At 33.1% G+C, this 27,532-nt stretch overlaps 1 protein-coding gene across 4 annotated transcripts in view; it reads right to left on the bottom strand.

Annotated features, from left to right (window-relative positions):
- LOC105337461 (maestro heat-like repeat-containing protein family member 1) overlaps positions 1 to 27,532 on the bottom strand; it is a 76,056-nt gene that overhangs the window by 24,331 nt on the left and 24,193 nt on the right. For 2 of the 4 annotated variants that reach the window (XM_066080354.1, XM_034480369.2), the window contains exons 7-21: positions 27,310 to 27,450; positions 26,928 to 27,020; positions 25,566 to 25,644; positions 24,974 to 25,087; positions 23,862 to 23,935; positions 22,136 to 22,258; positions 21,411 to 21,518; positions 14,741 to 14,885; positions 14,599 to 14,639; positions 14,019 to 14,160; positions 13,005 to 13,060; positions 7,360 to 7,467; positions 6,990 to 7,109; positions 6,530 to 6,652; positions 5,797 to 5,946 (exon numbers count right to left, since the gene is read on the bottom strand). In XM_066080354.1, coding sequence (XP_065936426.1) covers positions 5,797 to 5,946; positions 6,530 to 6,652; positions 6,990 to 7,109; positions 7,360 to 7,467; positions 13,005 to 13,060; positions 14,019 to 14,160; positions 14,599 to 14,639; positions 14,741 to 14,885; positions 21,411 to 21,518; positions 22,136 to 22,258; positions 23,862 to 23,935; positions 24,974 to 25,087; positions 25,566 to 25,644; positions 26,928 to 27,020; positions 27,310 to 27,450 — 1,617 coding nt within the window. The remainder of the gene's footprint in view (positions 1 to 5,796; positions 5,947 to 6,529; positions 6,653 to 6,989; positions 7,110 to 7,359; positions 7,468 to 13,004; positions 13,061 to 14,018; positions 14,161 to 14,598; positions 14,640 to 14,740; positions 14,886 to 21,410; positions 21,519 to 22,135; positions 22,259 to 23,861; positions 23,936 to 24,973; positions 25,088 to 25,565; positions 25,645 to 26,927; positions 27,021 to 27,309; positions 27,451 to 27,532) is intronic. The other 2 variants (XM_034480370.2, XM_066080355.1) reach the window with 1 other exon arrangement.

The raw sequence follows: 27,532 nt of genomic DNA, 5'->3' as shown, positions 1-27,532 counted from the left end.
TCACAGTCTACATCAGCAACCTTTTGTTTGATGAAGTCGGGAGTCCTCTAACAATGTCGAGTAAAAAAATCGCGAAGCCCAACGTTAATTTCTTTCACTTACGACCCGCCTTACTCAAAGAATGTGACGTCATGTAAACAAACTTGTTCTGTACTAGCGTTTGAAATGCTTAAAATGAAATTTTCTGATATTTTCTGAGTGAATGGATCATTCACCGAACATTTCTATAAAAATATGGGACTTATTGTAGAAGTAATGATGTTTTCTTGTGTTGTGTAAACAAATATGAATATTATGCCGTGGAAAAAAGTGCTACTTTGTTACCGAAGGCGTTTCAAGAGATCGAGGGTGAAGTATGGCGAATATATATCTTGTTTTTAATCATTTACCAAGTCGAAGAATCGTTTCAAGAAGCTCAAAGTATGTAGTGTGAATGAGGAAAAAACTATACAAAACCTACAAGTACGTGGAAAACAAAAGGAAACATGACTCAACAGTATACCGTAGGCCTAAATACAGTTGACGGTAGACCTTAAGTGAAAACAAAAATGATCACGTGACACGTCCTATATTCATTATCATGATAATAATTCATCAGAACTTATTATAAATATCATTTTCTTGTACTGAAAGTTACTGAAGATAAATTCATCTTATCTTGTCTGATTTTCGTCATCGATAATTGACTATACGGCGAATATAACCGCATCTGCCTGACTGAATCCACCCAAAAACATAGGTAATCACAGATTACAAAGCTCACCGAGACGAGACATCACCCTTATGAGACTTCACCTTTATGAGACCACCTTTATCATATTAAATGAAAATCATACTTTATGATCTTGGATATTCATGGATTCTGTTTTGACACAATATCGTATATCATTCTGTTAAAAAATTGTATGATAATCATATGTTCATATGTTAATCAATACAATAATATAAGATATTATATTGTATAATATAGTATGATATTGTATGATACTGTATCATTTTTGATACATAATATGATATTGTTTCATATGATACAATATTATTTGATACAACATTGTATCATATCAAATGATACAATATTATTTGATAAAATAAAATATTATATAATACAATATTATATTATACATATTGTATCATATGATACAATAAAATATTTTACAATATCATACAATACAATTTCATGTGATCTGATAATATATCATATTAAAAACCAATATCATATTATACAATATTGTATGATACGATATTATATAATATAACAGTATCATATAATACAATTTCATGTGATATAATTCTATAATACAGAAACTAATATCATATTATACAAAATCATATAATACAATATTATAGAATATACAATATAGTATCATAGGATACAATATTATATTTTGCAATATCTTATGCAATAGTATCATGTGATAAAATAATAAATTAATGATACAATATAATATTATACAATAGTGTATCATAATATACAATACTATACATAACGATATCATGATACAATATCATAACATAAAATATAAAAAAAAATTATACAATATCATATCGTATCATATAACTTTTTATAATATTACATATGATATTATATTGTTTCATATTAAACAATATTGTTTCATACCATACAATACTATATCATAGGAATCATGTTATATCATTTATCAACAAACACATCTATATAGCAGGTTTGAGTGAGGTAGGAGATTTCTTTAGCATCCTTGATAATGGAGATCAGGCTCTGCATCTGAAGCAACCTCTGCGTTTCATTTATAATATAGTTAAATCAACTACGCAAGCTATTATCTATAAAACATGTGACCTGTTCCAAAAAAACTAAACCTCATCCAGCATCCGAAACCTATGGCTCAGATTCAGCATTCAAGCCTGTCAGGTGCATCAGTATACATAAGACGCATCTCCATGCAAGTTTGGTGAAGTTCAGACCAGTAATAACTAAGATATCATCATCAGAGGGCAATAGCAATTAAAACCTTAACCTCCTCCAGCATCCGCAACCTATGGCTCAGATTCAACATCCATGCCTGTCAGGTGCATCTGTATCATAAGACACACCATCCATTCAAGTTTGGTGAAGTTAGGACTTGTAATAACTAAGATATATTTTTTAGCATCCTTGATAATGGAGATCAAGCTCTGCATCTGAAGCTTCCTCTGTGATTCATTGATACTACTATGCAAGTTTGAAAAAGTACTATTATCTATTAAACATGTGACCTGTTCCAAAAAAACTTAACCATATCCAGCATCTGAAACCTATGGCTCAGACTCAGCATTCAAACCTGTCAGGTGCATCAGTATCATAAGATGCAGCATCCATGGAAGTCTGGTGAAGTTAGGACAAGTAATAACTAAGATATAATCATCAGAGGGCACCTGTTTCAAAATCTTTAACCAGCTCTAAAAACCTTAACCTCCTTCAGCATCCGAAACGTATGGCTCAGATTCAGCATTCAAGCCTATCTGGTGCATCAGTATCATAAGACGCACCATCCATGGAAGTCTGGTGAAGTTAGGACAAGTAGTAACTAAGATACAATCATCAGAGGGCACCTGCAACAAAAACTTTAACCAGCTCTAAAAACCTTAACCTCCTCCAGCATCCGAAACCTATAGCTCAGATTCAGCACTCAAGCCTGTCTGGTGCATCAGTATCATAAGACACACCATCCATGCAAGTTTGGTGAAGTATGGACCTGCAGTAACTTAGATATTGCTATCAAAGGGCACCTGCAACAAAAACTTTAACCTGGTCCAACAACCTTAACCCCCTCCAGCATCTGAAATTTAGGACTCAGATTCAGCATCCAAGTCTTTCAAGTCCATAAGTAGGTCCAGATGCATCATCCATGCAAGTTTGGTGAAGAAAGGACAAGTTATAGCTTAGATACAGGACCTGCAACAAAAACTTTAACCAGGTCCGGACGCCGACGCCGACGCCGAGGGTATAGCATAAGCTCCCCCTGACTTCGTCTCGGTGAGCTAAAAACTCGTCACAAAACGGGAAATTTAACTATCAGCGCAGGCCTCGAGCAAAATGTAATCATGTTTAAATCTTTTCTCTTTTTAATTATATTTTAATAAATCATGTTTCGTTTTGCTCGAGGAATGCGCTCTATATACATTTTCAAATTTTATAGTAAAAATTGCCTTGAATATGTTAATTTCCTGTAAACATCGTGCATTTAGCGGATGCAAGTGTTGCTTAGCAACGCTTTGCACGATTATTTTTACGGATTTATCGCTTACACTTGACATCATATTCGTAATTATGCATTTATTTACTTTTCATAAACAACTTGAAAAATGTTGGAATTTTAGGCATTTATACCATTACAACCGTACCTAGTTCTTATCCCCCCTTGAAAGAAGGTGTGGCCCTTCATTGAACAAACTTGAATCCCCTTCACCAAAGGATGCTTTGCGCAAATTTTAGTTAATCTTGGCTCTGGGTTGTGGGAAAAAAAAGATGAAAATGTGAAGTTTACAACAATGATAGACTGCAGACAAATTTTGAACAGAAAAGTTCACTTGAGCCTTTGGCTCAGATGTGCTAAAATTTGTTTTGGCTGAAAATAAGAACATCTTAAGGTTAAATTGTGCTGTTTATTGATGCATGAAATAAATAAAAGAAAAAATTCATTTTAAAACATATAGCATTGAATGATTTATTTTTGAGGTCGTCGTGTCAATGACTGCTATCATGTAAACAAACTGAGTAACATGCATTAGCATAGTATAATTTGTCTGCACAACTGACAGCAGTTTTTGACACAATGACGTCAAAAATAAATCATTTACCGGTAAATAAATGCTTATATTTACATCCCTTACTGATGAAATAAACTATTTTATAAATAAATCGTTATAAATTGCAGATCACAGAGGGAGTAAATTAGTAACAGCAAGAATATTTTCTAAAACTGGTTTAAACTGCATGGTTATCACATAGAATGTGAAAATGAGCCTTGAAAATATAATTCATGAAAAATGGAAGAAAAAGTGAGTACCGGTAAGCTCCACATAACTTGACAATGATACACATGAAGTTGGGTGTAAATAACGAAAAAACCACTGTTGCTATGTATAATAGTGGATGATTACATAACAGAGAATACACTGGCGAGAACTTTTTTGATGCAAGGAACAATGGAAAACTATTCCAATACATGGGATTTTAATATAGAATCACAATTTTTTGATAGAATAAGATGTATTACACACAATATCAGCAGTCAATCTATATCACACTCCCCCAGTATCCAGAATCATGGCCTGAAATATTAGGGTGTAAATTTGTTCCTATGTTTAATACACAACCCCCACTTTTAAATAAAATTTCGGCTGACAAAAAGTATGTCCTATTAGTGCTGAAACAAATGTTTGAATATTCGCGAATGAATAGTAAATTTCTAATATTCAAATGGATATTTAGTATTGGAATATTCGGTCACATGTTTATCGCCCATTTGCAGCACTGTAAACTATACAGCATTGTATTAGGATTGAAAAGAGAAGCTGGGTTTTGGAACATTTCACTCTAAATTAAAGACAATGTCATTTTCAAGCTGTGTCCAATTGGTACAAGTATCATTATATAGAAGGGTGAACCCTAATCAATAATCTAAAAGGCAAAAAACCATGGGCCTCATGATATTTGTTATTTTATCATAAGTTAGTTCAAAATTATGATCTAGGACTGCCATACTTGTTTACAGTGAATGTAAAAGCAGGGCTTACATTGGATGGAGACAAACATTCCGGATATTTATTTGAATAATGTATTAATAGCAGAAATATTTAAATAATTTGTTAAATATGTTCAAGCAAATGCATGTGAGTTACAGAGTGATAATATTGAAGGTACATCAAATGGTTTTTTCAAAGATACAAGTTCGATGAAAAAAAAATCAACGAGAAGTTTCCGGAATCAAGGTAATTACTGGTTTTATCAAATACTATAATCAAACATGGCGGGGAGCATTGGATTGATTACATACTGGTCTCGGGAGTCAGGACTGCAGTATTATATATAAGAAATTAATCTTTCGATTGTAGTTAATTGAGATGTTTTTGGTTTTTTTTGGATATCATATGCATAAAAATAAAATTTTTCCCTAATTCAATGGATACTTATATGTTTTTTAAGTCAAGCTAAAGAGTTTATGCACTCGACACATGCAATTACATAGTCAAATAAGCTGTCAAACATAAATCCTACTTTGTAGATGAAGTCTATGAATATTCGAATACAAATAGAATGGCAGTCACAAACACTCGAATATTGATTTATGGTACATGTATTTGTTTCAGCTCTATGTACTATACATGAGACCTAACAGTACTGTAAACGTATTACATTTGGCGCGTATGATATTTAGCGAAAAATAGCTTTTGAACAAGTTGGCGAGGATTTGAATTAGCGCCTTCCTGAATGTGACTATTCTTAAACATATATGCATGACATTTAGCGATGTACTTGATTTAAATAGAATACACAGCCAAATGTAATACGTTTACAGTAATTTATGTTTCCCAAACATCTAAACATGTGTCTTTAAAGTAGCCTGCTTAATGTTCATTAGGTAAAGTAATTGTTTATACATGAGCTAAGAAAATCCATGGAAATTTATCTCAAAGGTGTAAACATCAGTGCTATTTCTACCAATAAACCCTACAATTTAAAAACCCCTAAGACATCTGTCCCAAGCAAAGTTCTAAATGTCAAGATATCATCTACAATTTTACCAGCAACAATATTCCTTGTGTGGTACAACTGACCTTGACATTGACAAAATGTGGGGTAATGCTGCGGAGGATGGTGGCCTCCATTCTGGAAACAATGAGGCTGACCGGTGAGAACAGGGCCACGTATCCATAGCATAGCATCAGGGTCGCCTTGATACGCTCAACGTCAACTTCTGACTTGTCCTTTAGAGGGGAAATCAAGATTATAATAAAATCAAAATAACAATATCTAGTAAATTTCAAATAATACAATCCTAATACTCAAAAAACATACCAATAATCATGATTTATTTGCATTAATTTTGAAATCATTCAATCATCAAATGTGTTACCTTACAAACTGTTCATGAATTTTTACAAACAATACATAAACATGAGAATTATAATGAAGCGAAAGAATTCACATATGTAGAAACAGAAATGCATTGATTCATTCTCTTGAATGGTTTTGTAAAGATTTTATTGTTTTGTTTAAAAATAACTATAAAAAAATTGTAAAGTAAAATAAAAAAAATATTTGTCAAAGATTTCATTCTGTTAATAGATTTATCAACAAAACACACAATTTGACCCCCAATGAATAGTTTTTCTTTAACATTACAATTAAACACTGATGTGGTATCTGAAAAACAACAAATTACTTTTCACTCACTGGACTCTGCCATTGTTGAAGTTGTAATAAAAAATCATTGCAAAATCTGGAAATCAAACAAGCTCATTATCTTTTATCATTCATTTTACACTATTGGTACAAAAACTGTATTACCTTCATGAACTTGAAGATGCCCCCTGATTTCTGAGCCATGTCATTTTTAGCCACGGAGTCCAGTTTCCCAAGAACAGAATCCAGATGGGAGGCAGCACAGAAGCCCATAGCAATGGCCACACCCTGAGGTCAAAAGGTCAATGAGAGAGGTCAAAAGGTCATGTTGATTACACGAATTAACATCAAAGCCACTAGTTGACTTATTCATTCATAAATATGAAGCTTTCAATTGCATTACATGCAATTTCAAAGTAATGTAAACCAACTTAAACAAAACATCTTTATATAGTATAACACCAATGTCAAATGGTTACTGTAACACAGAGTATTAGTGTCCAAGGCTTCATTACATGTATAAATCATGCATTAATCTTTATTCATATGCAGTTCTTTTAACTGAAAATATTATTGACAAAGGAATCAGGTTTTAAATTTGTTGACATTTATTGTAAATGTATACCTCTCGTTCAACTTGGTCTGTGTGTTTGACTGTGCTGAATATCAAGTCTAAGTGCTTGTTGATAAAGTCTTTCTTTGTTGATTTCCTCATTATTATACCAATACATTTGTACAGGAAGTTCTAAAACATTATAATTAATAAAGGAATGCTGTTAGATTTTGATTTAAAGTCTCTTTGCTATGGACTACAATGTATCGTAGATAATTTTGTTTAAAACTTCTGACATAGATAAAAACTTAATATAACATGTATTGATTTTTGCCTCTCATGAACTTTATTTTCTTACAAAGAACAGTATTGTAAATACTTGGTAAACAATGAATGGTATTTTGAAATATTGATATATCAGTTTTAACAGTATTATGTGTACCTTCTCTTCAGGATAGGAGTGATAAAGAGGAATCTGACTCCCAAAAGTTTCTCCCAAATCAGCAATCCAGTCCTCACTCTCCACCACATCCAAACTTTTGGACAGCAACTGTAACACAACAAAACACCATGATGTTGTAACACGTGTAACAATATAAACCTACACAAGCTGTCTAACTTTGGTCCTACCAGGTAAATGTATCCTCACTGATTCTGTGTGCATTTCAATAACAGTTTTTCAAAATATTTGATGAAGAAATGTTCATTTAAGGTAGTCCTATACTCGGCACTAAATGGGCTCAATCATTAAAAGCTTAGCTTTAAATGATAAATATACATTCTAGCAATACATATACAAAAGAAAATATGTATGTTTACATGCTAGTTTGTTTGTTATCACCTCTCAGACGGGTGTACCCCCTTGCGAAAATTATTGACAATTATGAAATTTGCCAGACGTCCGTTTTTCCTAAAAATAATTACCAATTTTGGTAAAATTAGAACTGAACATACAAAATAGAGTATAAATATTTATTTAAGCCATATCTCATCAATAATTTTGCGCAAATTTTTGTAAGCAAGTACGCTTTATGGACCTGATGTATCAAAATAGAATACAAAAAATGCAATGCTAGTATCGCGTTTGGTAATTTTTTTACTATTTTATGGACTCAAACTTAAATTCATGGTGTTTATTCTATAGATTGACATCTTAGAAAAAAGATTTGGTAAAATAAATTATATGTTGACGGATTACTTTTCACGCTATAAGCTCTAAACCAAGTAGACCCTGACGAAAAAATACGTAAAAATCACATTTTGCTACAGTTTTCTGCCTAGATCTGTCAACAATGTTAGATATAATTTAAACATTAATTAATTGACGATTGATTAAATTCGAAATAGCTTCTGTCTCTAAATTTAAACCGGTTTTAGTAAAAGAAAAGAAAAATTCGGGGGGGGGGGGGGGGGGGGGGAGGGGGGGGGTCAAAACAAAGAAGATATAAGCATACCTGAGATCCTGGTTAATCAGAAACTTCGTTTTTCATTTTACTTTAACAGAATCGAGTTTCTCAACATTAATCATTTCTATCTCTCATAGAATACATATATTACCGTTCTAATTGCTTATTATTGCCATTGTTTACAACAGCAATGTAGAGCAAAATCAATACCGGGTATCAAAAACGCTTTGTAAAAGTCGAACCAATAAAAGTAAAATCCGTATTATGACGTAGTGCGATACTCGGACTACTTTAAAGGATGCAGTAAAACATGGTTATAGTGAACACGCTTATAATGAATTGACGCTTACAGCGCACCCCAGCCCGGTGCGTCTTTTTACCCCAATGAACCCCAATGATACCCCAATGATACCCCCAATGAACCCCAATGTTACCCCAATGATACCCAAATACACTTAATGATACCCCTATGATACTAAATGATATCCCAATGAACCCCAATGATACCCTAATGAACTTTGAAATATTAAAACCCCAATGAAACTAAATGTGTGCATAGTTAAAAGATCTTCTGCGCAAGCGTGTGAATAAACACCGTACATGTATATAATTAATATCAAGGTTTTTTTTCCTTTTTGTTCATTTTTGACTGAAAGTTTTCTTAATTCTTTTTTTAAAAACTATTCTTTAAAATTAAAATAAAAAATCCAAACCATGGCTGAATATTTAGAGGAGCTGGCAGGGTTTTTAAAAAATCCACACTGAAATGGATGATATATACAATTTGTTCCAAGGTCAAATTTCTCTATAATTTTTTATTACTGTCCCAAATAAGAATTTAAAGCAATTGGGGAGCAAAATTAAAAAGCAATTGGGGAGAGAGGGGTTATCCAATTCAACTTTCCCGTTTTCTGCATTCATCATTTATTCGTAAAGACATAGAACACAATCCGTTTACAGTTTATACTGAAATAAAGTATAAGTACATGTATTAACTACCAATCTGCCGTGCATCTTCCCAATTCAAGGGTTTCTGATCCGCAACGCTTCTCAAAAATCGGTTTATGTATAGCGGAGCGAATCAGAAACTCTTGAATAGGAAAGATGTCTGTCATGGTATAAAAATGAAATTATAAAACGCTAGCGTATGCGTGTTTATTTGCATCAGATTTGCTTGATCCAAAGTATGAGTCCAATTGTTAACTCGCCTTAAACATCCGCGTTCATGAAAATTTACACACCCCACCGACAATCTTCAATTGTTATTACGCACCCCTTTCCACTAAGCATTGGCTATTATGATGTACGGTTTGGTATGCAACGTTCAACTCTGATCTCCGACTGTATGTCGTCAAATTATTTTAAGGCCAAGATCTAGTAAATAAAAGGTGCCTACAGGTTTATGAAATTCAAGATATAAATTCTGTTAATGATGCTTCATAACAATATCTTTGTTTCATAGGGTGTACCGGGGCTTAAATTTTTGGTAAGCGCAATAAAAAATCTTGTTTTAAACAACCATTTTCTATGAAGTATGAAGGATAAAAGCAACATATCTCGGAGTTTTGTCCATTTTTGACTATATAATGAAATATATCTAGAATGCCTACAGTCTCTCCAAAAACGGCAATAAACAAGCTCTTGACCTCCTCTTTAAAATGATGTCAAATTTAATATAGGTACCGGGATTACTTTTCCCGTGATTAAATATCCAATGTCAAAATATTATTTTCTATACATAATTACTTTAAAGCCGTAAAATACGGGAAAAGATTCATCAAATCAATTATGAGTCATAATGGTTCCAGCACCAAAAAGATACTCGGGAATCATTTACTAGATCTTGACCTTAAAAGTCGACGTCAACTTCCATGGCCGGGTGGATCCAGGATTTGAAGTTTGGGGGGGGGGGGGGGGGGGGGGGTGTAAGTTTTAGGCAGGGGGTTTGGGGCCGCCTTGAGGCTGGAAGCTCCTGGATTATAGAAATTCTGTACGGAAAAGTCTTCGAAGTTTTGATTTGTAGGGCGGAAATGAAGTTTTCAAATTTTGACATTTGTGTATGGTGGCATATCTCTGCCCCTTGTGTGCAAGTTATTTTTCTATCAAATATGTCGAAATGCAAGATAAATATGTTGACCAAAACCCTATGCCTTGCAGAAATATTAGAAATATTCATACAATAATATCATCAAAAGACCTTTTAAGGCCATGCAATTGCTGAAACAAAAACTATACGATGACAAGGGATAAGGAGCTTCAGTTCGTCATATTTCTTTTACTGGTGGTTTTACTTGAATTAAAACAAAGGGACTAAATATCAAGCATTTTTTACACGATAACTTTTGTCAACAGTTCTAAAATAATTGTATGTACAAAATGACTGAAGGTACGAAAGCCGAGAAGGATCATTCGAGATTCGAGATTCAAAATACGAGATTCAATACACGAGATTCAAGATTCGAAATTCGAGATTCAATATCTAAATTAACCAATCAAATCATGGATCTGAAACCTGTATCCTAGCAACATCAAACTGTTCTAAATAAAGATCATTCGTACATGCTCTTTCCTACAAATAAATGTCTTAATAGCTCTTATATAGTGGTTATAAAATGGTTAAATTAACATTGATGAATTAACCCCACACAGTATAAACAATTAAATTAGTGATAACGCTGTTGGCTTTGCGAATCTAAGTGGTTTTGTTTGCCCTGTATGTATTTCCCCCCGAACAATTTTAACCCGAACTGTATTTGCCCCAAATGTGTAAAAATCGGCTCGCAAAGAAAGATCAGTTTAATCTAAATAATTAAAACTGAGTGTGGTTTTAGCTATGAAACGAAACTCAATGAAATAATCGACATGTCAAAAATATAGGTAATGATAAAGTTTTAAACCATAAAAGATATATTGATTTACAACCTCACTTAGATCCGCGAAGCACACTGCATTACTTAGATATTCTTTGTAAAAGTAAATACAAATAATTATATAGTTAGGTAGGGAGAAGTGAACATAGCATTTACTTGTATATAAGAGCATGTACGGATGATTCTTATTTAGAACAGTTTGATGTCGCTAGGTTACATTTTTTTAGATCGTTGATTTGATTGGTTAATTTAGATATTGAATCTCGAATTTCGAATCTTGAATCTCGTATTTCGAATCTTGTATTTTGAATCTCGAATCTCGAATGATCCTTCTCTGCTTTCGTACTGAAGGAGACATTTACAGTAATTTGACTTTCGTGTAAAAATAACCCGAAATTTTTTCCACAAAAAATCAAGAATGAGAGAAAATGTAAATGATGACATCTTGAAATGAAAACAAAAGATGAGAAATAAAGAACAAGTCTTATTTCTGTTCGTTTGTAAGGTGTTTAAAACACAGGAGCAATGAGAAGCGTTAAAATGACGTTGGGAAAAAAATTTGCAGAACTTGCGCCGGGTCACTGGTCCAAGGCACGTTGAACAGCTAACTAGGGATGATCTAATCACGCCGTGGACAGAAAACTTTTCACATCAATAAACTCTATCCTTATTTAGATTTTTATGAAATTTCAAGGGTTAATCTTACTTCCTAAACGAATAAGAGAAAATGTCTCAGTAATTACTGAAAAACCCTCGTATATGGGTCCGCACGTACATGTATATAAAGCACTAAAAATGGCTAGCGACACGAAAAATTGAAATTGTGAAAATTCGCGTTCTTAGCCATTTTCAGTGCTCTATATATTCAATTTACTGGCTTAGTATCTATACATTAGACCCGACATGTTAAAGGTGCCTTGTGTTATTAATATTGGGGATATGTTTTGTATAATTTAATACATGTATACAATGTACTTTGATAATAATAGTCATTTTATAATAAATAGAGGTACTGCGAGCAAGCTCACATTTGAAAATATTAAAACTGAAGTCTTTCTCTAATGGAAAAGAATCGATATGTCTCTTAAAGTAATGTTGAACTAGCATAAATGACCAAAGCTCCCATCAGGACAATAACAATCTTTGAGTCAAATCTTAGCTTAAAAAATTCTAATCATTTCCCATTACAAGATATGACCCAATCGGTGAAAAAACAGCACGTAGTTGAAATTTCATTCGTGTAACATGTTGTTAAATAAAATTCATTAAGTGTATCAATTATGAACATACTTAGTATCATTTGGGTATTTCAAAGTTCATTGGGGTATCATTGGGGTTCATTGGGGTATCATTGGGGTATCATTGGGGTTCATTGGGGTAAATAGACGCACCCCTTACAGCGAAGTGATTCTCAATCCCCGTGACTTTATTACATGTTCTGAATTTGACGGATACAACGAATTACGCTTATAATGAAGTAAAACTGCCATCCTTGGGCATTCGTTATAAGCGTGTTTTACTGTATATGTTTCAAATGCCAAACCACTTAAATGGTTTGAGCCCAACTGTACAAATGGGAGAGAATTGTAACAAGTTTTTCACAAATCAGATCAGATGGACAGACTCACTGAGGGATCGCTATTTCAGGGGAGTTAGTAGATAATTGGTATTTCAAGGGAGTTGGCAGAAATCGATGCAGAGATTTCAAATTGACAGCTTGAATATACCCCATGCAGGAATCTAAGAATGTGTAGAACTGCTTCGTGATAAGGTTTTTAATAAGTTTGTTAGCTGTATACATAAGGCACTACCTTCAGTGTGAGATCTTCCCAATTCTTTTGAGACCAACTGTCTTCTTTGCTGGCATCTACGATACATAGTTATGAGTTATTAGGCAATGTCAAAGGTTTAGAGACAATTAAAGATAATGTCATAGAGGTTCATATGTTTCCTCCTTCAATAGGTCCCTAAAATGAACTTATATTAAAAAAGAACTATATATGAATCAGATATTAGTCAAATTTGGCCCCCATAATTCGCTATTTTTAAAGTGATTCAGGTACACTAATTTGATGTGTTGTTTTACACAAGAGTTGACATAAAATATGTTTTTCATCTATTTATTTGATTTATATGCACTCACTGGAAGTATATGAGGTCAGAAGTGACGCTATTTTTATAATTCAATCAAAATCAGTCAAAAATTGACAATTTTCTTATCTTTTTCCGAATTGGACTTTGAACAAGAACGAAATTTTTATCACTTATAAATACTGGAGAGATACATCTTTGGTGAAAAATATTTTGTTTGTTCAAGAGGTCTCTCAATGTTTCCTTAAAGAAAAACTGATTAAAAACAAGTCGTATTATGCTAAAAATGCAAAAATGGCAGGTTAAGGTAAATTTTATGATGTCATATTTTTAAATTGTGGGCACTAAAATCAAAATGAAAATTATGAAAAAACTTCAAATGTATATTTGTACAAATAAAACAAAGAATTACAGTAAAATGAGTATGTTCATTTGTGGGTGCCATTTTAGGCTCAAACCATATATAGTCCTTTAACTCCTTTTTTATATTGAAGCCCTGAAGACACTAATAAAGTTTTGTATTCCATATTCAACCCTTTCTGAATCATTTCTAACAAAAAATCTAACATACCTAACTGTAATAAATTTATATTTCATAAATATTCATGATCAGATGACATGAGTGAAAGACCAAATTAATGATTATTTAAAACCTTCTGGTACATCCTTTAAAAATATCCTCTAGAAAATGTGGTATATGATTTTAAAGTTTTTTTCTGAGTTTTGAGACATACCCTCAAGATATTGTGTGAGCTTTGGTATAACTGTATCCCAGAGTTCCACCAAACTCTCATGGAAGTTTGGAGACATCCCCTTCATCAGCTGTAGAACATGGATGCCTCTGTCTCGGTTATTTTTTGGACGGCCAGCTAAGACCTTCATAAATCAATGCATGTATTCATCTGAGTATGATATTAACTTCATGTCTTTGTACAATTATGTCATTACTAGGAAATCAGAGCATGGGTATAAAATATCTTGCACTATTTGGGACATATATTATGATTATAACTCCTCATTAAACACAAAAATTTCATGACATCTCAAGAAACCTCAGACTGTAATAAGGAAAGATACAGAGAGGAATTACAGTTGTTACACCTAGTGCAGGTAACTTGACAATCAGAAATCCAATGAAATCATCCAAATATTTCTGCAGATCTATAATACTAAAAAAAACCATCACACTCTTTCTATTATTATGATAGCATATGTCAATACAGCATCATAGTAATTCCCAAGGCTACCAATTTCTTACTGTTATAGTATATCCTGTACAGTTTAAGAATTTCCAACTCTTGTTTTAATACATACCATCAGTCTGGCTATCATTACATTTGGTTTGGGTGTATTAGCTAAAAGCAAAAAAAAAAATTATAGGGCTACATAGAGTTTTGCCAACAGCTAAATTTAGCAGCAATATCAATGTATAATGTACGGTAAACGATAGTCTTACCCAGGACCTCGTAGTCAAGTTCGTAATCTTCGGCCCTTTCCTCTCGTTTCTTGTTGGCGAGGTGAGAGAGGCACTTACAGACCACTCCTCCAGCCTCTGTGTACTGTTCTGGAACAATCATCTCTAACAGAAATGGCCAGAGGACCTACAAAAGTCATAGAATGGGGTGGTATTTTAAATTAAGCTTTCATAAAGCCTTAGTACCAGTAATGTTGTATATACATAGATATTTTGTCCCCAAAACAAAGAATACTTGTATATTCTATTTATTAAGTACACTACCCGATTTCACAGGGTTCAAAGTTTAAAATCTATCCATTTAAAATAAGATCGGGAGTCATATGATGTCAAAGAAGTACATTTGTAATATCTTTGTAGCCTAAAGAATCTGATAGCTCTGAAATGATTTTTGAATATACAGATATGTATGTGTTTCATAGAAAAAAAGTTTAATTATCAAATGATAACCAAAATATTTTACATAAAGCAATTTTCATTTTTTCACAATAAAACAGATATTTACTATAATACAATCACACTGTTTACATCACAAAAACCACTGGGCTGCATTTTACAAAAGAACTTATGACTTACGACCAAATTAATGAACGTTAATTAATCACAATCTACTCAATGTTTTATTCTCATGGTTGTAAAACATTATTATGGACATCAGAGTAGCTGTATAAATAAAGTTCTGTCTTAGTTTTGTTTCTTTATATATCATTTATAAGACTTAAATTATTTTTGACTTTGGATTCATACATGTACCGGTATATGCTTGAAATTGAAATAACAACAGACAAGTGAAAAGCTGTCAATATGACAGCAAACCGGGTTTTCTTTTATGTGAACTGTATCCATAATCCATGTCAACCCGTATCCAGTGAAATGGAGTACCTTTATATGCAATATTTTGCCAAAAAATGGCTAAGTTCAAAAGCTGGTATTTTTTTCATGAATTATCGGAAATCAAAATCCTAGCAATATGCACACCTCTGATATATGTACAATTGATCTGCAAAAGAATAACTTCCTATCTTGAGAACTGTAGGAGGAGTTATCCGTACAATGAGGGTACCCTATATGCAATATTTTTCCAAAAAATGACTAAGTTTAAAAGCTGGTATTTTTTTCATAAATTATCCAAAATCAAAATCCTAGCAATATGCACATCTCTAATATAAGTACAATTGATCTGCAAAAGAACAACTTCCTATCTTGAGAACTGTAGGAGAGTTATTTGTACAATGAGGGTACCCTATATGCAATATTTTGCCAAAAAATGACTAATTTCAAAAGCTGGTATTTTTTTCATAAATTATCCGAAATCAAAATCCTAGCAATATGCACACCTCTAATATAAGTACAATTGATCTGCAAAAGAACAACTTCCTATCTTGAAAACTGTAGGAGGAATTATCCGTACAATGAGGGTACCCTTTTGGCAGCCGCCCACCCACCCACCCACCATTTTCACCATTTTAATAACCGGATTTTCCGCTGGAAAACCCGGTTAAAAACTGTATTTTGAAAACATATCTCAAGCTTCTTTATTCAAGCTAATTATGGTAATACACATCACATACCTCCCTCAGAACACCCACATAACACAAGTAACAAACAATAGGCTAAGCAGGTGGCTGAAAGAATTCTGATTAGTCCGTGCAATAGCTATATCCAAATAAACAAATGAGTGTGTTTGTTTGGAAGTAACACATGATCTCTAAGCATCTGATTTCCCTGTACATGAAATTGAATGGACATTCCAATTTTCTTCTGATTTTTTTGTGTTACAATAAATTGGAAAGTCTAAATTTTGAAGCCCTTTTAAAACAAAACTATAAGGAGAAAACATTTAGAGTGATAAATTTTTACAAAAGTATCAGCATTTACACCCATGAATCTATCAATAAGAGAATTTAAGTGAAAACATTGTCAATTTTGGATAATGAAATGACAAACATGCATGCATACCGGTATTTATTCCAAACACAAGCATTATCAGTACATCATTGTAGCTAAAGTTACCTACATCAAGATGTAATTGTTAACTATGTTTAGATCATAAATGTAAATCATAAACTCAAAATATGATTTTCTTTGTACTTACAGTGACACCAATTACTTATGTTGGCACATTGTACATAATGACCTAAATGAATTATTGGGATGTTTATGACCTAGAACTTTGAATGCTTGCATTACATCTTAGACTAATGATTACAGGTTTTTTTTACTAGTTTCCTTGCCAGGTCATCATTAGGTTTAAAGTTCTAATTTCAACTTCAAGGTATACTGAGGTCAGACATTCTATAAAGTCAATGCTACAGCAGCAGCCATGAAACAAATGGAGGCAGCTGTGGAAACTCTGCAGAAATATCATCACATACCCTACATAAGACAAAAGGCAGTTAACCTTTTATAGTTATGTACTTTTGTGATTGTGACATCAGTCCCTCATTGAAATTTAGATCAAGACACAAAACCTCATTTAAAGAGAGAAACAACAAGAAAAAAACAAAACGATGAACAGTTGAACATCTTTTAAAATTATCAATCATTCTCACAAACTTATCAAAAATCAAATGAAAAGCTTTGCAACCATCTGCATGCTGTTCTAATTAATAGGGAGCCGAGTGGCCTTCTACTAATTATGTGTGTCAAACACATACAGCTTACTCCAGTTATATTGAAATCGCTTATTTTGAAATTCCGCTTATTTTGAAATAGATATAAATCCCCAGTTTTTCCCTCTCATTTTCTTTTCAGTGATTTAATGGATAAAATGAAATCGGCTATTTTGAAATATCGCTTATATTGAAGCCACTGATTGGTCCCCATAGGTGATAATCAGTTGTTTTTATAACGGTTATATTGAAGTTCTCCCTGGTGGCTGTCGTCACGGTTGGTGACAGTAATTATGCCAGACTGACTGGTTGATATACAAAGGTGTGAATTGATAAGTTCTCATCATGTGTGTTTTTATACTTCTTTTAAAAAGTAAAATTTATTCACTGATGAATTTTTTGTATTTACGTATACCACTGTATTGGCTAGTATACCTATGACTCCAACTTCTCAATATTTCAATCTTTTCAAGGTAAACTTAGAAACAATAATTATGTTTGCTGCGAGAAAAAGTGGGGTGGCTGAACCCTCTATGATGCTACGTGCCTAATGGTTAGGTCTAACTTTGCAAAAAAGTTGGGGGGGGGGGGGGGGGGGGGGGCTAAGACCCCCCTAGCCCCCCAGTTCCGACGCCTATGCATTAACACAGTGTTGAATCACCTGATCTTTAATTCATGTATACTGATTGTCACGTAACCCATTTAACTTTGTAATACATAGAATTAATGACTGAAGATGTCATATTGCTCCACATACTTCTATAAGATATATCATTTCATTGGAATAATTCAAATCATTAATAAATCTATTCACATCTCTGATGCCAGACAACAGGGGTAATTGCAATCCTGATATTATTGTAAAAATCAGGTAAGAATAAATCATTAGTGAAATGCTGACTAAAACTATAAGAGTGTATTTTTGTGTTATTTATCACAGTACAAAGGAAGTTTCTAATAGCGACAAGAGGCCCATGGGCCATATCACTCACCTGCACAACAATATATATTGTATTAAATCTAAGCATTATTGAGTCATAAACAAAATATCTGGACCATTAAGTATAATAGAACCTAGCTGTATAAAAAAAAAATCAATTGTTCCCCTGATATTCTTATGTTTATCATTGAACAAACTTGAATCTACCCTACCTGTGGATGCTTCTACATAAGTTTCAGCTTTTCTGGTAAATCCCTTTTTGAGAAGAAGATTTTCAAAGATTTTTCTCAATATATTCCTAGTAGGTAAAAATTTGACCCCAATTATGGCCCCACCCTACCCCTGGGGATCATGATTTCTATCCTACTTTGAGGATGATTCCCCACAAGTTACAGCTTTTCTGGATGATCAGTTTTGGAGAAAAAAGATTTTTAAAAAATTTTCTCTATACATTCCTGTTTAAAAATTTGCCCCACTTTATTACCCCATCCTACCCCTAAGGATCATGATTTGAACAAACTTGAATAGATCTACACTACCTGAGGATGCTTCCACATGTTTCAGCTTTTCTGGCCAATTGGTTTCAGAGAAACTTTTTTAAAGCTGCTTGGTCAGATTTTATATCAAATATTATGCACGTTTTTAAACAATGGCTATGCTTAGTATATGTATAATAATAGACATTGCAGTAGTTTTACTCGTCAATTATGCCAAATTTCAATGAAGAAAAATACGTACAAAATTTGCTAACAAAACAAACAACATTAAAAGGTACCGCATTATTTCGCCTCATGTTAAATTTCACCCCTGACGACGAGACGGGTATGGTTGTATTACGAATTTGAAATCGCTTTAAATAAAGGTCGAAATGATCAGACAAATTACAAATAAACAGGTGTACGTTTTGTTCGCTAATATTTCTAAAGTCTGCTTTCTTTACAATCGATGCATAGCATGCGGGATGAATAACCCCAATCATTCAGGGGACAAAACCAAACGGTTTCCTTTTCTAAACATTCCCGTGATGCATTTTGGTTTGTTTTTTCGTTTGCTCAAAGAGAAATTATTTTTATTTACTTTCAATATTTCTAACTTTGAAAGGAGACTGATTCTGCTGGTGTAAATAGAAGAAAGTCTATAACTTTCTAAGATAAATGATTTGTATGAAAAAAATTTTGATACTGTAATTACAAAAAAATCGGACCAAGCAGCTTTAAAGTTTTACTTAATATATTTCTATGTAGAAATTTGACACCCCCTCCAATGGAGCCCCACCCAACCACTGGGGATCATTGTTTGAACAAACTTGAATCTACCCTAACAAAGGATGATTCCACACTAGTTTCAGCTTTTCTGGCCAAATAGTTTCTGAGAAGATGATATTAAAGATTCACTCTAATGTAAAAGTTTGACCCCTCATTGTAGCCCCATCCTACCCCCAAGAATCATGGTCTAAACAAACTTGAATCTACCCTACCTAAAAATGCTTCCACACAAGTTTCAGCTTTTCTGGCCAATTGGTTAATGAGAAGAAGATCCTAGGCACCTGATCCTACCTCTTATGTAAAAGAGTTCCATGTTGGCTCAATGTTTGTATTTTGACCATCACAAACAAACTAACTCATCAAGGCTTTGTTTTTTCCCCTTTATGACATTTTCCTGATTTTGACATTTACTTTGATTATGACCTGCCCAATTGTGACAAAGAGCACACGGCGGGTGCAACCGGTCAGCAGAGGATGCTCACTCCTCCTAGGCACCTGATCCCACCGCTATCTATTTGGAGGTCCGTGTTGCTCTGTTTTGAATTTGTATTTCGTTTAATGGATTTTTGAGATGGTTCACGGTTTGTTATTGTCATTTTTTTCATTGATAAAATACCAACAAGTTATTAATAATTCTTAATTAATCTCCCCTTGAAAGGCCCTTTATTTTAAAAATTTGAATCCCCTCACCCAATGATGCTTTGTGCCAAGATTTGTTGAAATTGGCCAAGTAGTTCTTGAGAAGAAGTTGAAAATGTAAAAAGTTTACAGCCAGAGAGACAGAGAGACTGACGCCAGACAAAAAGCGATCAGAAAAGCTCACGTGAGCTAAAAATGAAGCTTATTTAACCATGCGTATACAAAATTCAATCATGGTTAGCCACCTTGGTTAAAGTTGAACCCGACTCGTAAAAGGCATTCTCTTTCTTCGGTACTATCACTACAACCCCTGTGTAAGCTGCAAACTCTTAACAGATAAAGGTATTTCGTAGTACAGGTCTTATGGTGTGACGTAAATCTAACATCACCGTGTAACTCAGTAGGAATGAACTTACAAATTTTGTGCACCTATTCCAAGCCAGGAGAATATACAGGTCTACACATTGTAAAAAAATAGAAAATGCACATAAGACAAGAAATACAGATTCCGAATTGATAAATTGATGTTGAAAATTACTTCACCTTGGCTATCAGTTCTCGGTAACCTGGTCAATTGAAAATTACCAGTTTATATACTTATGAGCTGACATATTTAAAAGTCATGATTTTTATTAACCAGTGCAGTCAATTCTGATCACTGTACTATGTATCATTAACATCTGGTCACTCCCTTGTTAAATTAGTACCCTTTAGTCTGGTCACCCCCTTGCATTTTTTAGTACCCTTTAGAACAGGTGTAAATCCCACTGTTTATAGGTAACTAAATGTACTGGTACTTAATTCATTGAAGACGGATCAATTTTATTTCAATCAAGGAGGATTCATGTTTTGACTGTGGCCTAGCTAATTTAACTATGGCTAACTCAAACTTAACCACAGCAGGCAGTCATGGAGAACTTTGTCAACAAAATATGTTTAGTTATTTCCAATTAAAATGACAGGGTATATATTTGTTTATAAATTCATTAACATGACTGTACGGTCAAATTGACAAGAATAGATTATCTCATCAAGCGAGACACGAAGCCTTCAGTTCAATCTAATGATCCATGCCCACCAACAAAACACTATCCAGCACATAATGAATTAGTTTCCTTCAAGATTTTTTTAATTGAAGGGCTTTTAGAAGACTCAAGGGTTAGCTGTGTTCATTTTGCCACCATTGATCTACTTACTGGTTCCATGTCTTCTACTGTTGTAGCAAGCAGCTGTAGAACATTATCACACATCAGTCGCAGTGCCTGGTTACTCACATACTCTGGGTCAGTCGAACGCTTGCCCTGCTTCGTAAATTCAAGTTTTCTATTAATAACAATAATAACCCTAATTCAAATCTAAACTTTTATTGTACTGCTATAAATTTGGCGACAGCTGAAATTTTTCATAACATCCTATTAAAGAAGTTTTAATTAAAAGAATGTATGACTAATGAAAAACAGTTGATGAAGTACCGATTTTTAAATAAGATATTTGAAATTTAGCTGCAGATCTATATCTCCCAGTCTAAAAGGTAAGGACAACCTTGATGCTACAGTTATATTAAAAAGTTGCAATTTACAGCACACAAAAACTTGCACTAGTTTTGGACTAATTAATCTTATTTCCGAATAGCTCTAATTTTTTCAACAGAATTTTTGTGAAAATAAGGTTAATAAGTTAAAAACTATCACAATTTTGTGTGCCTTCTAAAGTGCAACTTTTTGAAAGGTAGTAAACTGCTGCTCCCAGTTCGTCCATCTGAATTTTTTCAGACCAGGTGCTACAGACCTGCAGCTATTTAAAATTAAGATTTGTAAAATCATAAAAATGCTTTTAAAAAAAGGTTTTGTCTAGAGAAAAAGATTCGTAAATTATTTGAAGTGAGAACTCCAGGGTCAGGTGAGGTAAAATGTGAACTCACGGGTGGGTCGTTGGGCAGGGAACACTGCTTGACGATGAACTCGATCATCTGATGACCCCCCTCCAACTCCAGGTAACCATGGTGAGCCATGGCGATAATCACCTGGGCAAAAATCTTCTTCAGCTGTAAAACAAAATAAAATAAAAGGTGTTTGAGAAACACAATGTCTCAAAGGAAACACAATAGACGTCTGACCTCAATAAAAGACAATTGTCCTAACCTCAACCTTGACCTAAGATCCAACATGAAGACTTTCTCTTAAGGAGTCTCGGGAGAATGTTTCAAACATACAATTTCCTTTTATTTATTTTTTTACAGTGAAAGGTCAACGTCTGAGTAAACTATGTGCAAAATAAAGAGTAAATTGATCGGATAGTTTATTTGTTTGCTGCGCTCAAATTTATGTCATATGTCTGGATCATCCCTGACATTTTACAGAAGATTAAATAGGAAAAAAGGGGTTTTTTATTTTCAATTTCATATGTTGAAAAATAACAGACATACAATTTTCTCATAATTTTCAGCAGTGGAAGGATAATGTACATGTATAAGTTAACTTTTTGCCGAATTCAAATGAAATTAAGCGGATAGTTTTTATGCTATCCACCCTCATCGTTTGGTCCTATTAACAATTCAGTACACTAAAAATAATTTTCGTGATAAGTATTTTTTAAAAATAAAAACGTAACACGATAACCTGTGTATTTGAACATTTTACCTTGCATTTGCATTTTACAACAGTAATGCGCAATACCCTGCGCAGTGGTCGCAAAATTTTAAACCTTCTACCAACCTTAATTAGTTTAGAATATTTGACCAAGGCTAAAGTTGCAGACAAGGAGTCAGTGGGACAAATTAACAGAGAAAAAATCCAGGATCATTCATACATTCAAAGATATTTAAGCAAAAGAACATAAGAGTGCTAATTTTTTTGTATGAATACAAAATACCAGCAACTATGAATGACTTAATGGTGTAATTCAATCATATAAATAAAAATGAATACAGTCAACATTCTGTGATTTTATCAATTTTTGTTGAAAACAATTTTGTTGATTTAGTTTTTGCCCAACAAAATAAGATGTTCATTAAAGTAAGAAAAATGACATCAAACTGTACTGGTAAAACCTTTGTCCATGAATTTACATATTATTCACAAAACAGTCTATTTAAGAAATTCCAGAATAATTGACTTTTTTCGAAATTTAATGAAACCACAGCAGCCTCAACAAACACCCGTATCATGTTTTCAGAGGTGCGTTTTACAAAAGACCTTATGACTAAGTCATAAATCTTATCAGATTCATGAAATGAATCTCAGCAAACCAAATTACATAACTATTTATCAAACAATTTCAATTCTTGTAGGTACGTTTCCTGGTGGTTTTTTTAACTTATAAATTTTTAGCAATAATTTTTTTAATTTGGCGTTAAGTTCTTTTTTAACATGCACTTCAGGATTACATCAAATCAGTTTCACTCCTCCTTGTCTTAAATTTTTCAAGAAGCTTAACACTTCTCTAAATGCATGTTTTAATGTACCTCACCATGAATTAAGACATTTGTACCTTAAGTTACAATTTGACTAATGTAATCAGTGATGTAATCCATGTAATCTGAGAAATAATCAATATAATCCATGATATCAGTTATGTAATCAATGTAATCAGTTATGTATTCAATGTAATCAGTGATGTAATCAATTTAATTAGTGATGGTCACTCACCTTGTTGTTTTGTTCACCCAGCATCATCTTGAGTCCAGAGACCACTACTTCCTGCTTGTCCTCCATTGCTTCACCTGTAAAATGGAAATGTACCTGTACTTTCAAAAGTACCTGTACCTATATAAGTACTTGTATTTTCCACAAGTACTTTATGTACTTGCACCTTTACAAGTATATATACCTCCACAAGTATCTGTATACACCTGTACCTCCAAAAGTACTCTTTACAAGTACCTATAGTGTACCTCCACTTTGCAAATACAATTGAACTTCGATATCTCAAACACTGAATACAATGGATATGTTGAAGTGGTTTGTAACTACCGACCACTTTTTAAAAATCTTTTTTACCCTTAATATCTTGAATACTCGGATATTTCGAAGTTTTTAAACAGTCTTATCTAGTTCAAGTTAACAAAGTTTGACTGTACATGCATTTCCCTCACTCAAATAATTTACTTTCACAGTACCCTCATGCAAAAATTTGATTCTACAATTTTCATCTTTTACATAACATTTACTAGACAAACACAACACTACAAATTTTTGAACATAAATACAACATTCTTTGATTTGCTATATTACAGGTTTCTTATGTATGTAAGAAACAGCTTTACTTTTGTGCTTAACTTACAATTCAATTTTTGAATAACGGTATCCAACCTCAATTTTTAATTGATAAAAACTCAATTACATACTATTAAATAGCAGGTGCTTCATAGCAGAACTCTTCTTTTAAGATCAATGTCAAACCATCAACTCAAAATTGCAAAAATCATAATGCTGGAAATCATTGACACACTTAAAGGTCTTACGCAAGGAAATAGCCAATCAAACTGAACTGTCAATTGTAGTTCCATATATATAGAGACAATTTCTTTTCTTTCTTCCTTTTTTGGCACCTTATTTTTATTTATTAATTATATAATTTAATTATTTTTCATGAATTATATGCTGAGAGTATAGTTAATTAATTAACTGAATTAAAGCTATATAGTAACATACAGTGAAATTAATTCCTTGTGTGAGACATAAAATCAATTAAATAAAATCACCAAATTTACACCCAAGAAAAAAATCATTTGCTATAATTCATGTAAGGCAGCACATACTTGCTGCATTGATAAGGTGTTTGAAGATGGTCAGGATTCCGATTCGGACTTTTTCATTTCCTTGCTCCAACTTCTGTAGCAGTATTCCAGTCAACTTCCCAGAAAATGGACGAGCTACAAACAGTAAACCACAATTAAGAATTGTTTTCTATTTTAGCCAATGTAAAAATATTCACTTTTCTTTAGCTTGCCTTTTGGCAATGATAACAGCTTTCTATTTTATAGTACAGTGTATTCTCTTTCCACGATCTTTTACAGTTGAAATAAAGGAAAAGTGAGCAAGCTCACATTCCCCATGCTCCCCCATCACTTGATAAAGCTACACATAATGCATGGCAGGGTATGCATCAAATACACATTGCATCAAATACACATTGCATCAAATACACAACATAATTTGATAAGGGCATAACTCAAAAAATCATTTGTTCAAAACTTCTTACAAGCTACATAGAAAATGATTCTTTGATTCTTTTCATCACATTGTTTTCAATAATATCCTGCTTTGAAGCCTTTCAGATGCAAACCGGATTGCACGAAATTATTTATGATATTATTTATAACCAACACAAGTAATGCTAAATATCCGTACCAAGTATTGCAAAGCAGCGGAGCACTTCGTTGTGGTTCTTGATGCTGAATGGGTTGTTGTAGTCGGGCGGATTAAACACCTGGAAAAGAAGCATGGTCAACTACATCTTCTTACTTCATGAATGGTCTAATGTTCCTTCAATCATCTGAAATGTTTGTTCATTTCAGATGATTGTTAATGGCAGAATCAATCAATTGGTCCAAGTTCAATGGGCATCAGATATCAGGACACCAGATACCCAGAAAAATCAGTTTACTTTAAATAGATTTTATTTTGGAATTGCTTTTTTATGTTGTTTTGTGTGATTCATCCAGAATTCCACGTTCCAAATCTGGAATGTCCATTTTTACCACAAAACACTACTTAACTTTAAATTTTGCTTTATCTATTCATATATGGTAAAAAGAAACGTCAATTAACGCTATATTGATAGCTTTCTCCTGCTTATCAAGAGAGTTAATTGTTGTAAAAACATCTTGTCTCTTATGTAGGCCGACTTTTTTATCAAATTACTACAGTAGAAATAATCTCTGTTTTTTAAACCAAGTGTAATAAACACCAGTTCTTACGTACATGCAAAGCTTCATGAAATTGCATCATCTAGTTATTTTATGGAGCCAGCTCAAAATACAGGTACACTTACTTTAGGAACATATCAAAGGAAATTGTAATTTTCCACACTTTTAAGTTATTATGATTTTAAAAATAATACAATGCACATTTTTCTCAAATTGTACACAATGTGATTAGTAATACCATTTTTTAATACATATAGAAAAACCCAGTTTTTCCATCTTTATTTAATGTAGAATTAAACAGCATGGCATCAGACTTGGTCATTATAAGTTTTGCAACAAGGCATTTCTGGGTATTTCTTAGTGTGAAGTGATATACACAGACTAGCAATGACTTCTGACAACATATTGCATATGCAAATTAAATACATTAATGGTGAAAAAGTTATTTATGTCAAAATGAATTTAATGAAAAGACTATTCTAATGTATTGATTTTTGGTATGGAAGGCAAAGAACACAATATTCACATCCATTATAAAAACTACTAGAAATGATACATTTAAGGTATCTGGTCGCTTAACCTATCCAGATGATTTAACTGGAAACAATGGTGTCCAGATTACTAAGGTTCCACTGTAATTAGCAACTTTATTTGACGGAGAATTATAATGATATAACAAAAACTGAGCAATTCTTAGACATTTTTATCCTTTATATAAATTTTATAAAGACATTGGTATGAGAAGTACACACAAAAATAAATATTCAACTATTTAATGTTTTTGTATTTGATTTAATTCTTGGTGTTTTACCTGTGATCACCTGGCCAGGTGTTTTATTCTTACCTGTGGAAACAGAGCTGAGAGAAGCAGTTCTAGCTGGGGCTCCAGGATTGTATTCCCCTCTGTACAAACAGCGTCCAGGACATTACACAACCCCTGAAACATATAAACATTTTAATGTTTTGACCATAACTTTATGAATAAATCAAAAAGACCATAAGCAAGTACTGGCTACTGATAAATATTTCCCAGTAGAATCCCTTTAATATAACTTCTAAAGCATCATCATTTGTTGGTTAATGGTTAAATGAATCGCAAAGTGCTGAGTTTGATCTGATATGATTTGCGCCTGGCAACTCAACAAGTAACTGTTAAAATAGATATATATTATTTACATCTACATGGATACACTGTACGCCTTCCCAGTATACAGAGAAATAATCACCTGTGTAATGTGGAATGGCTCAGGATGTTTCTTGTACAATCCCAGAATTCCTTGCAACACTCTTGGTAGAATCTCTTCCAACTTGTCTTTGGCCATCAGGTGAGTCATGTGACCCATGGCCTCCACAATTGTCAGGCGCAACTGAAATTAGAGGAAAAATATAAAACATGATTTATCACTAAACAATGGCTCCAGAATAACTTCATCTGATGCCAATTACCGT

The sequence above is a fragment of the Magallana gigas genome, chromosome 3 (genome assembly GCF_963853765.1).
Source record: "Magallana gigas chromosome 3, xbMagGiga1.1, whole genome shotgun sequence".
Taxonomy (NCBI): domain Eukaryota; kingdom Metazoa; phylum Mollusca; class Bivalvia; order Ostreida; family Ostreidae; genus Magallana; species Magallana gigas.
The sequence above is the reverse complement of the archived record's forward strand: the minus strand, read 5'-3'. Positions and strand labels throughout refer to the sequence as shown.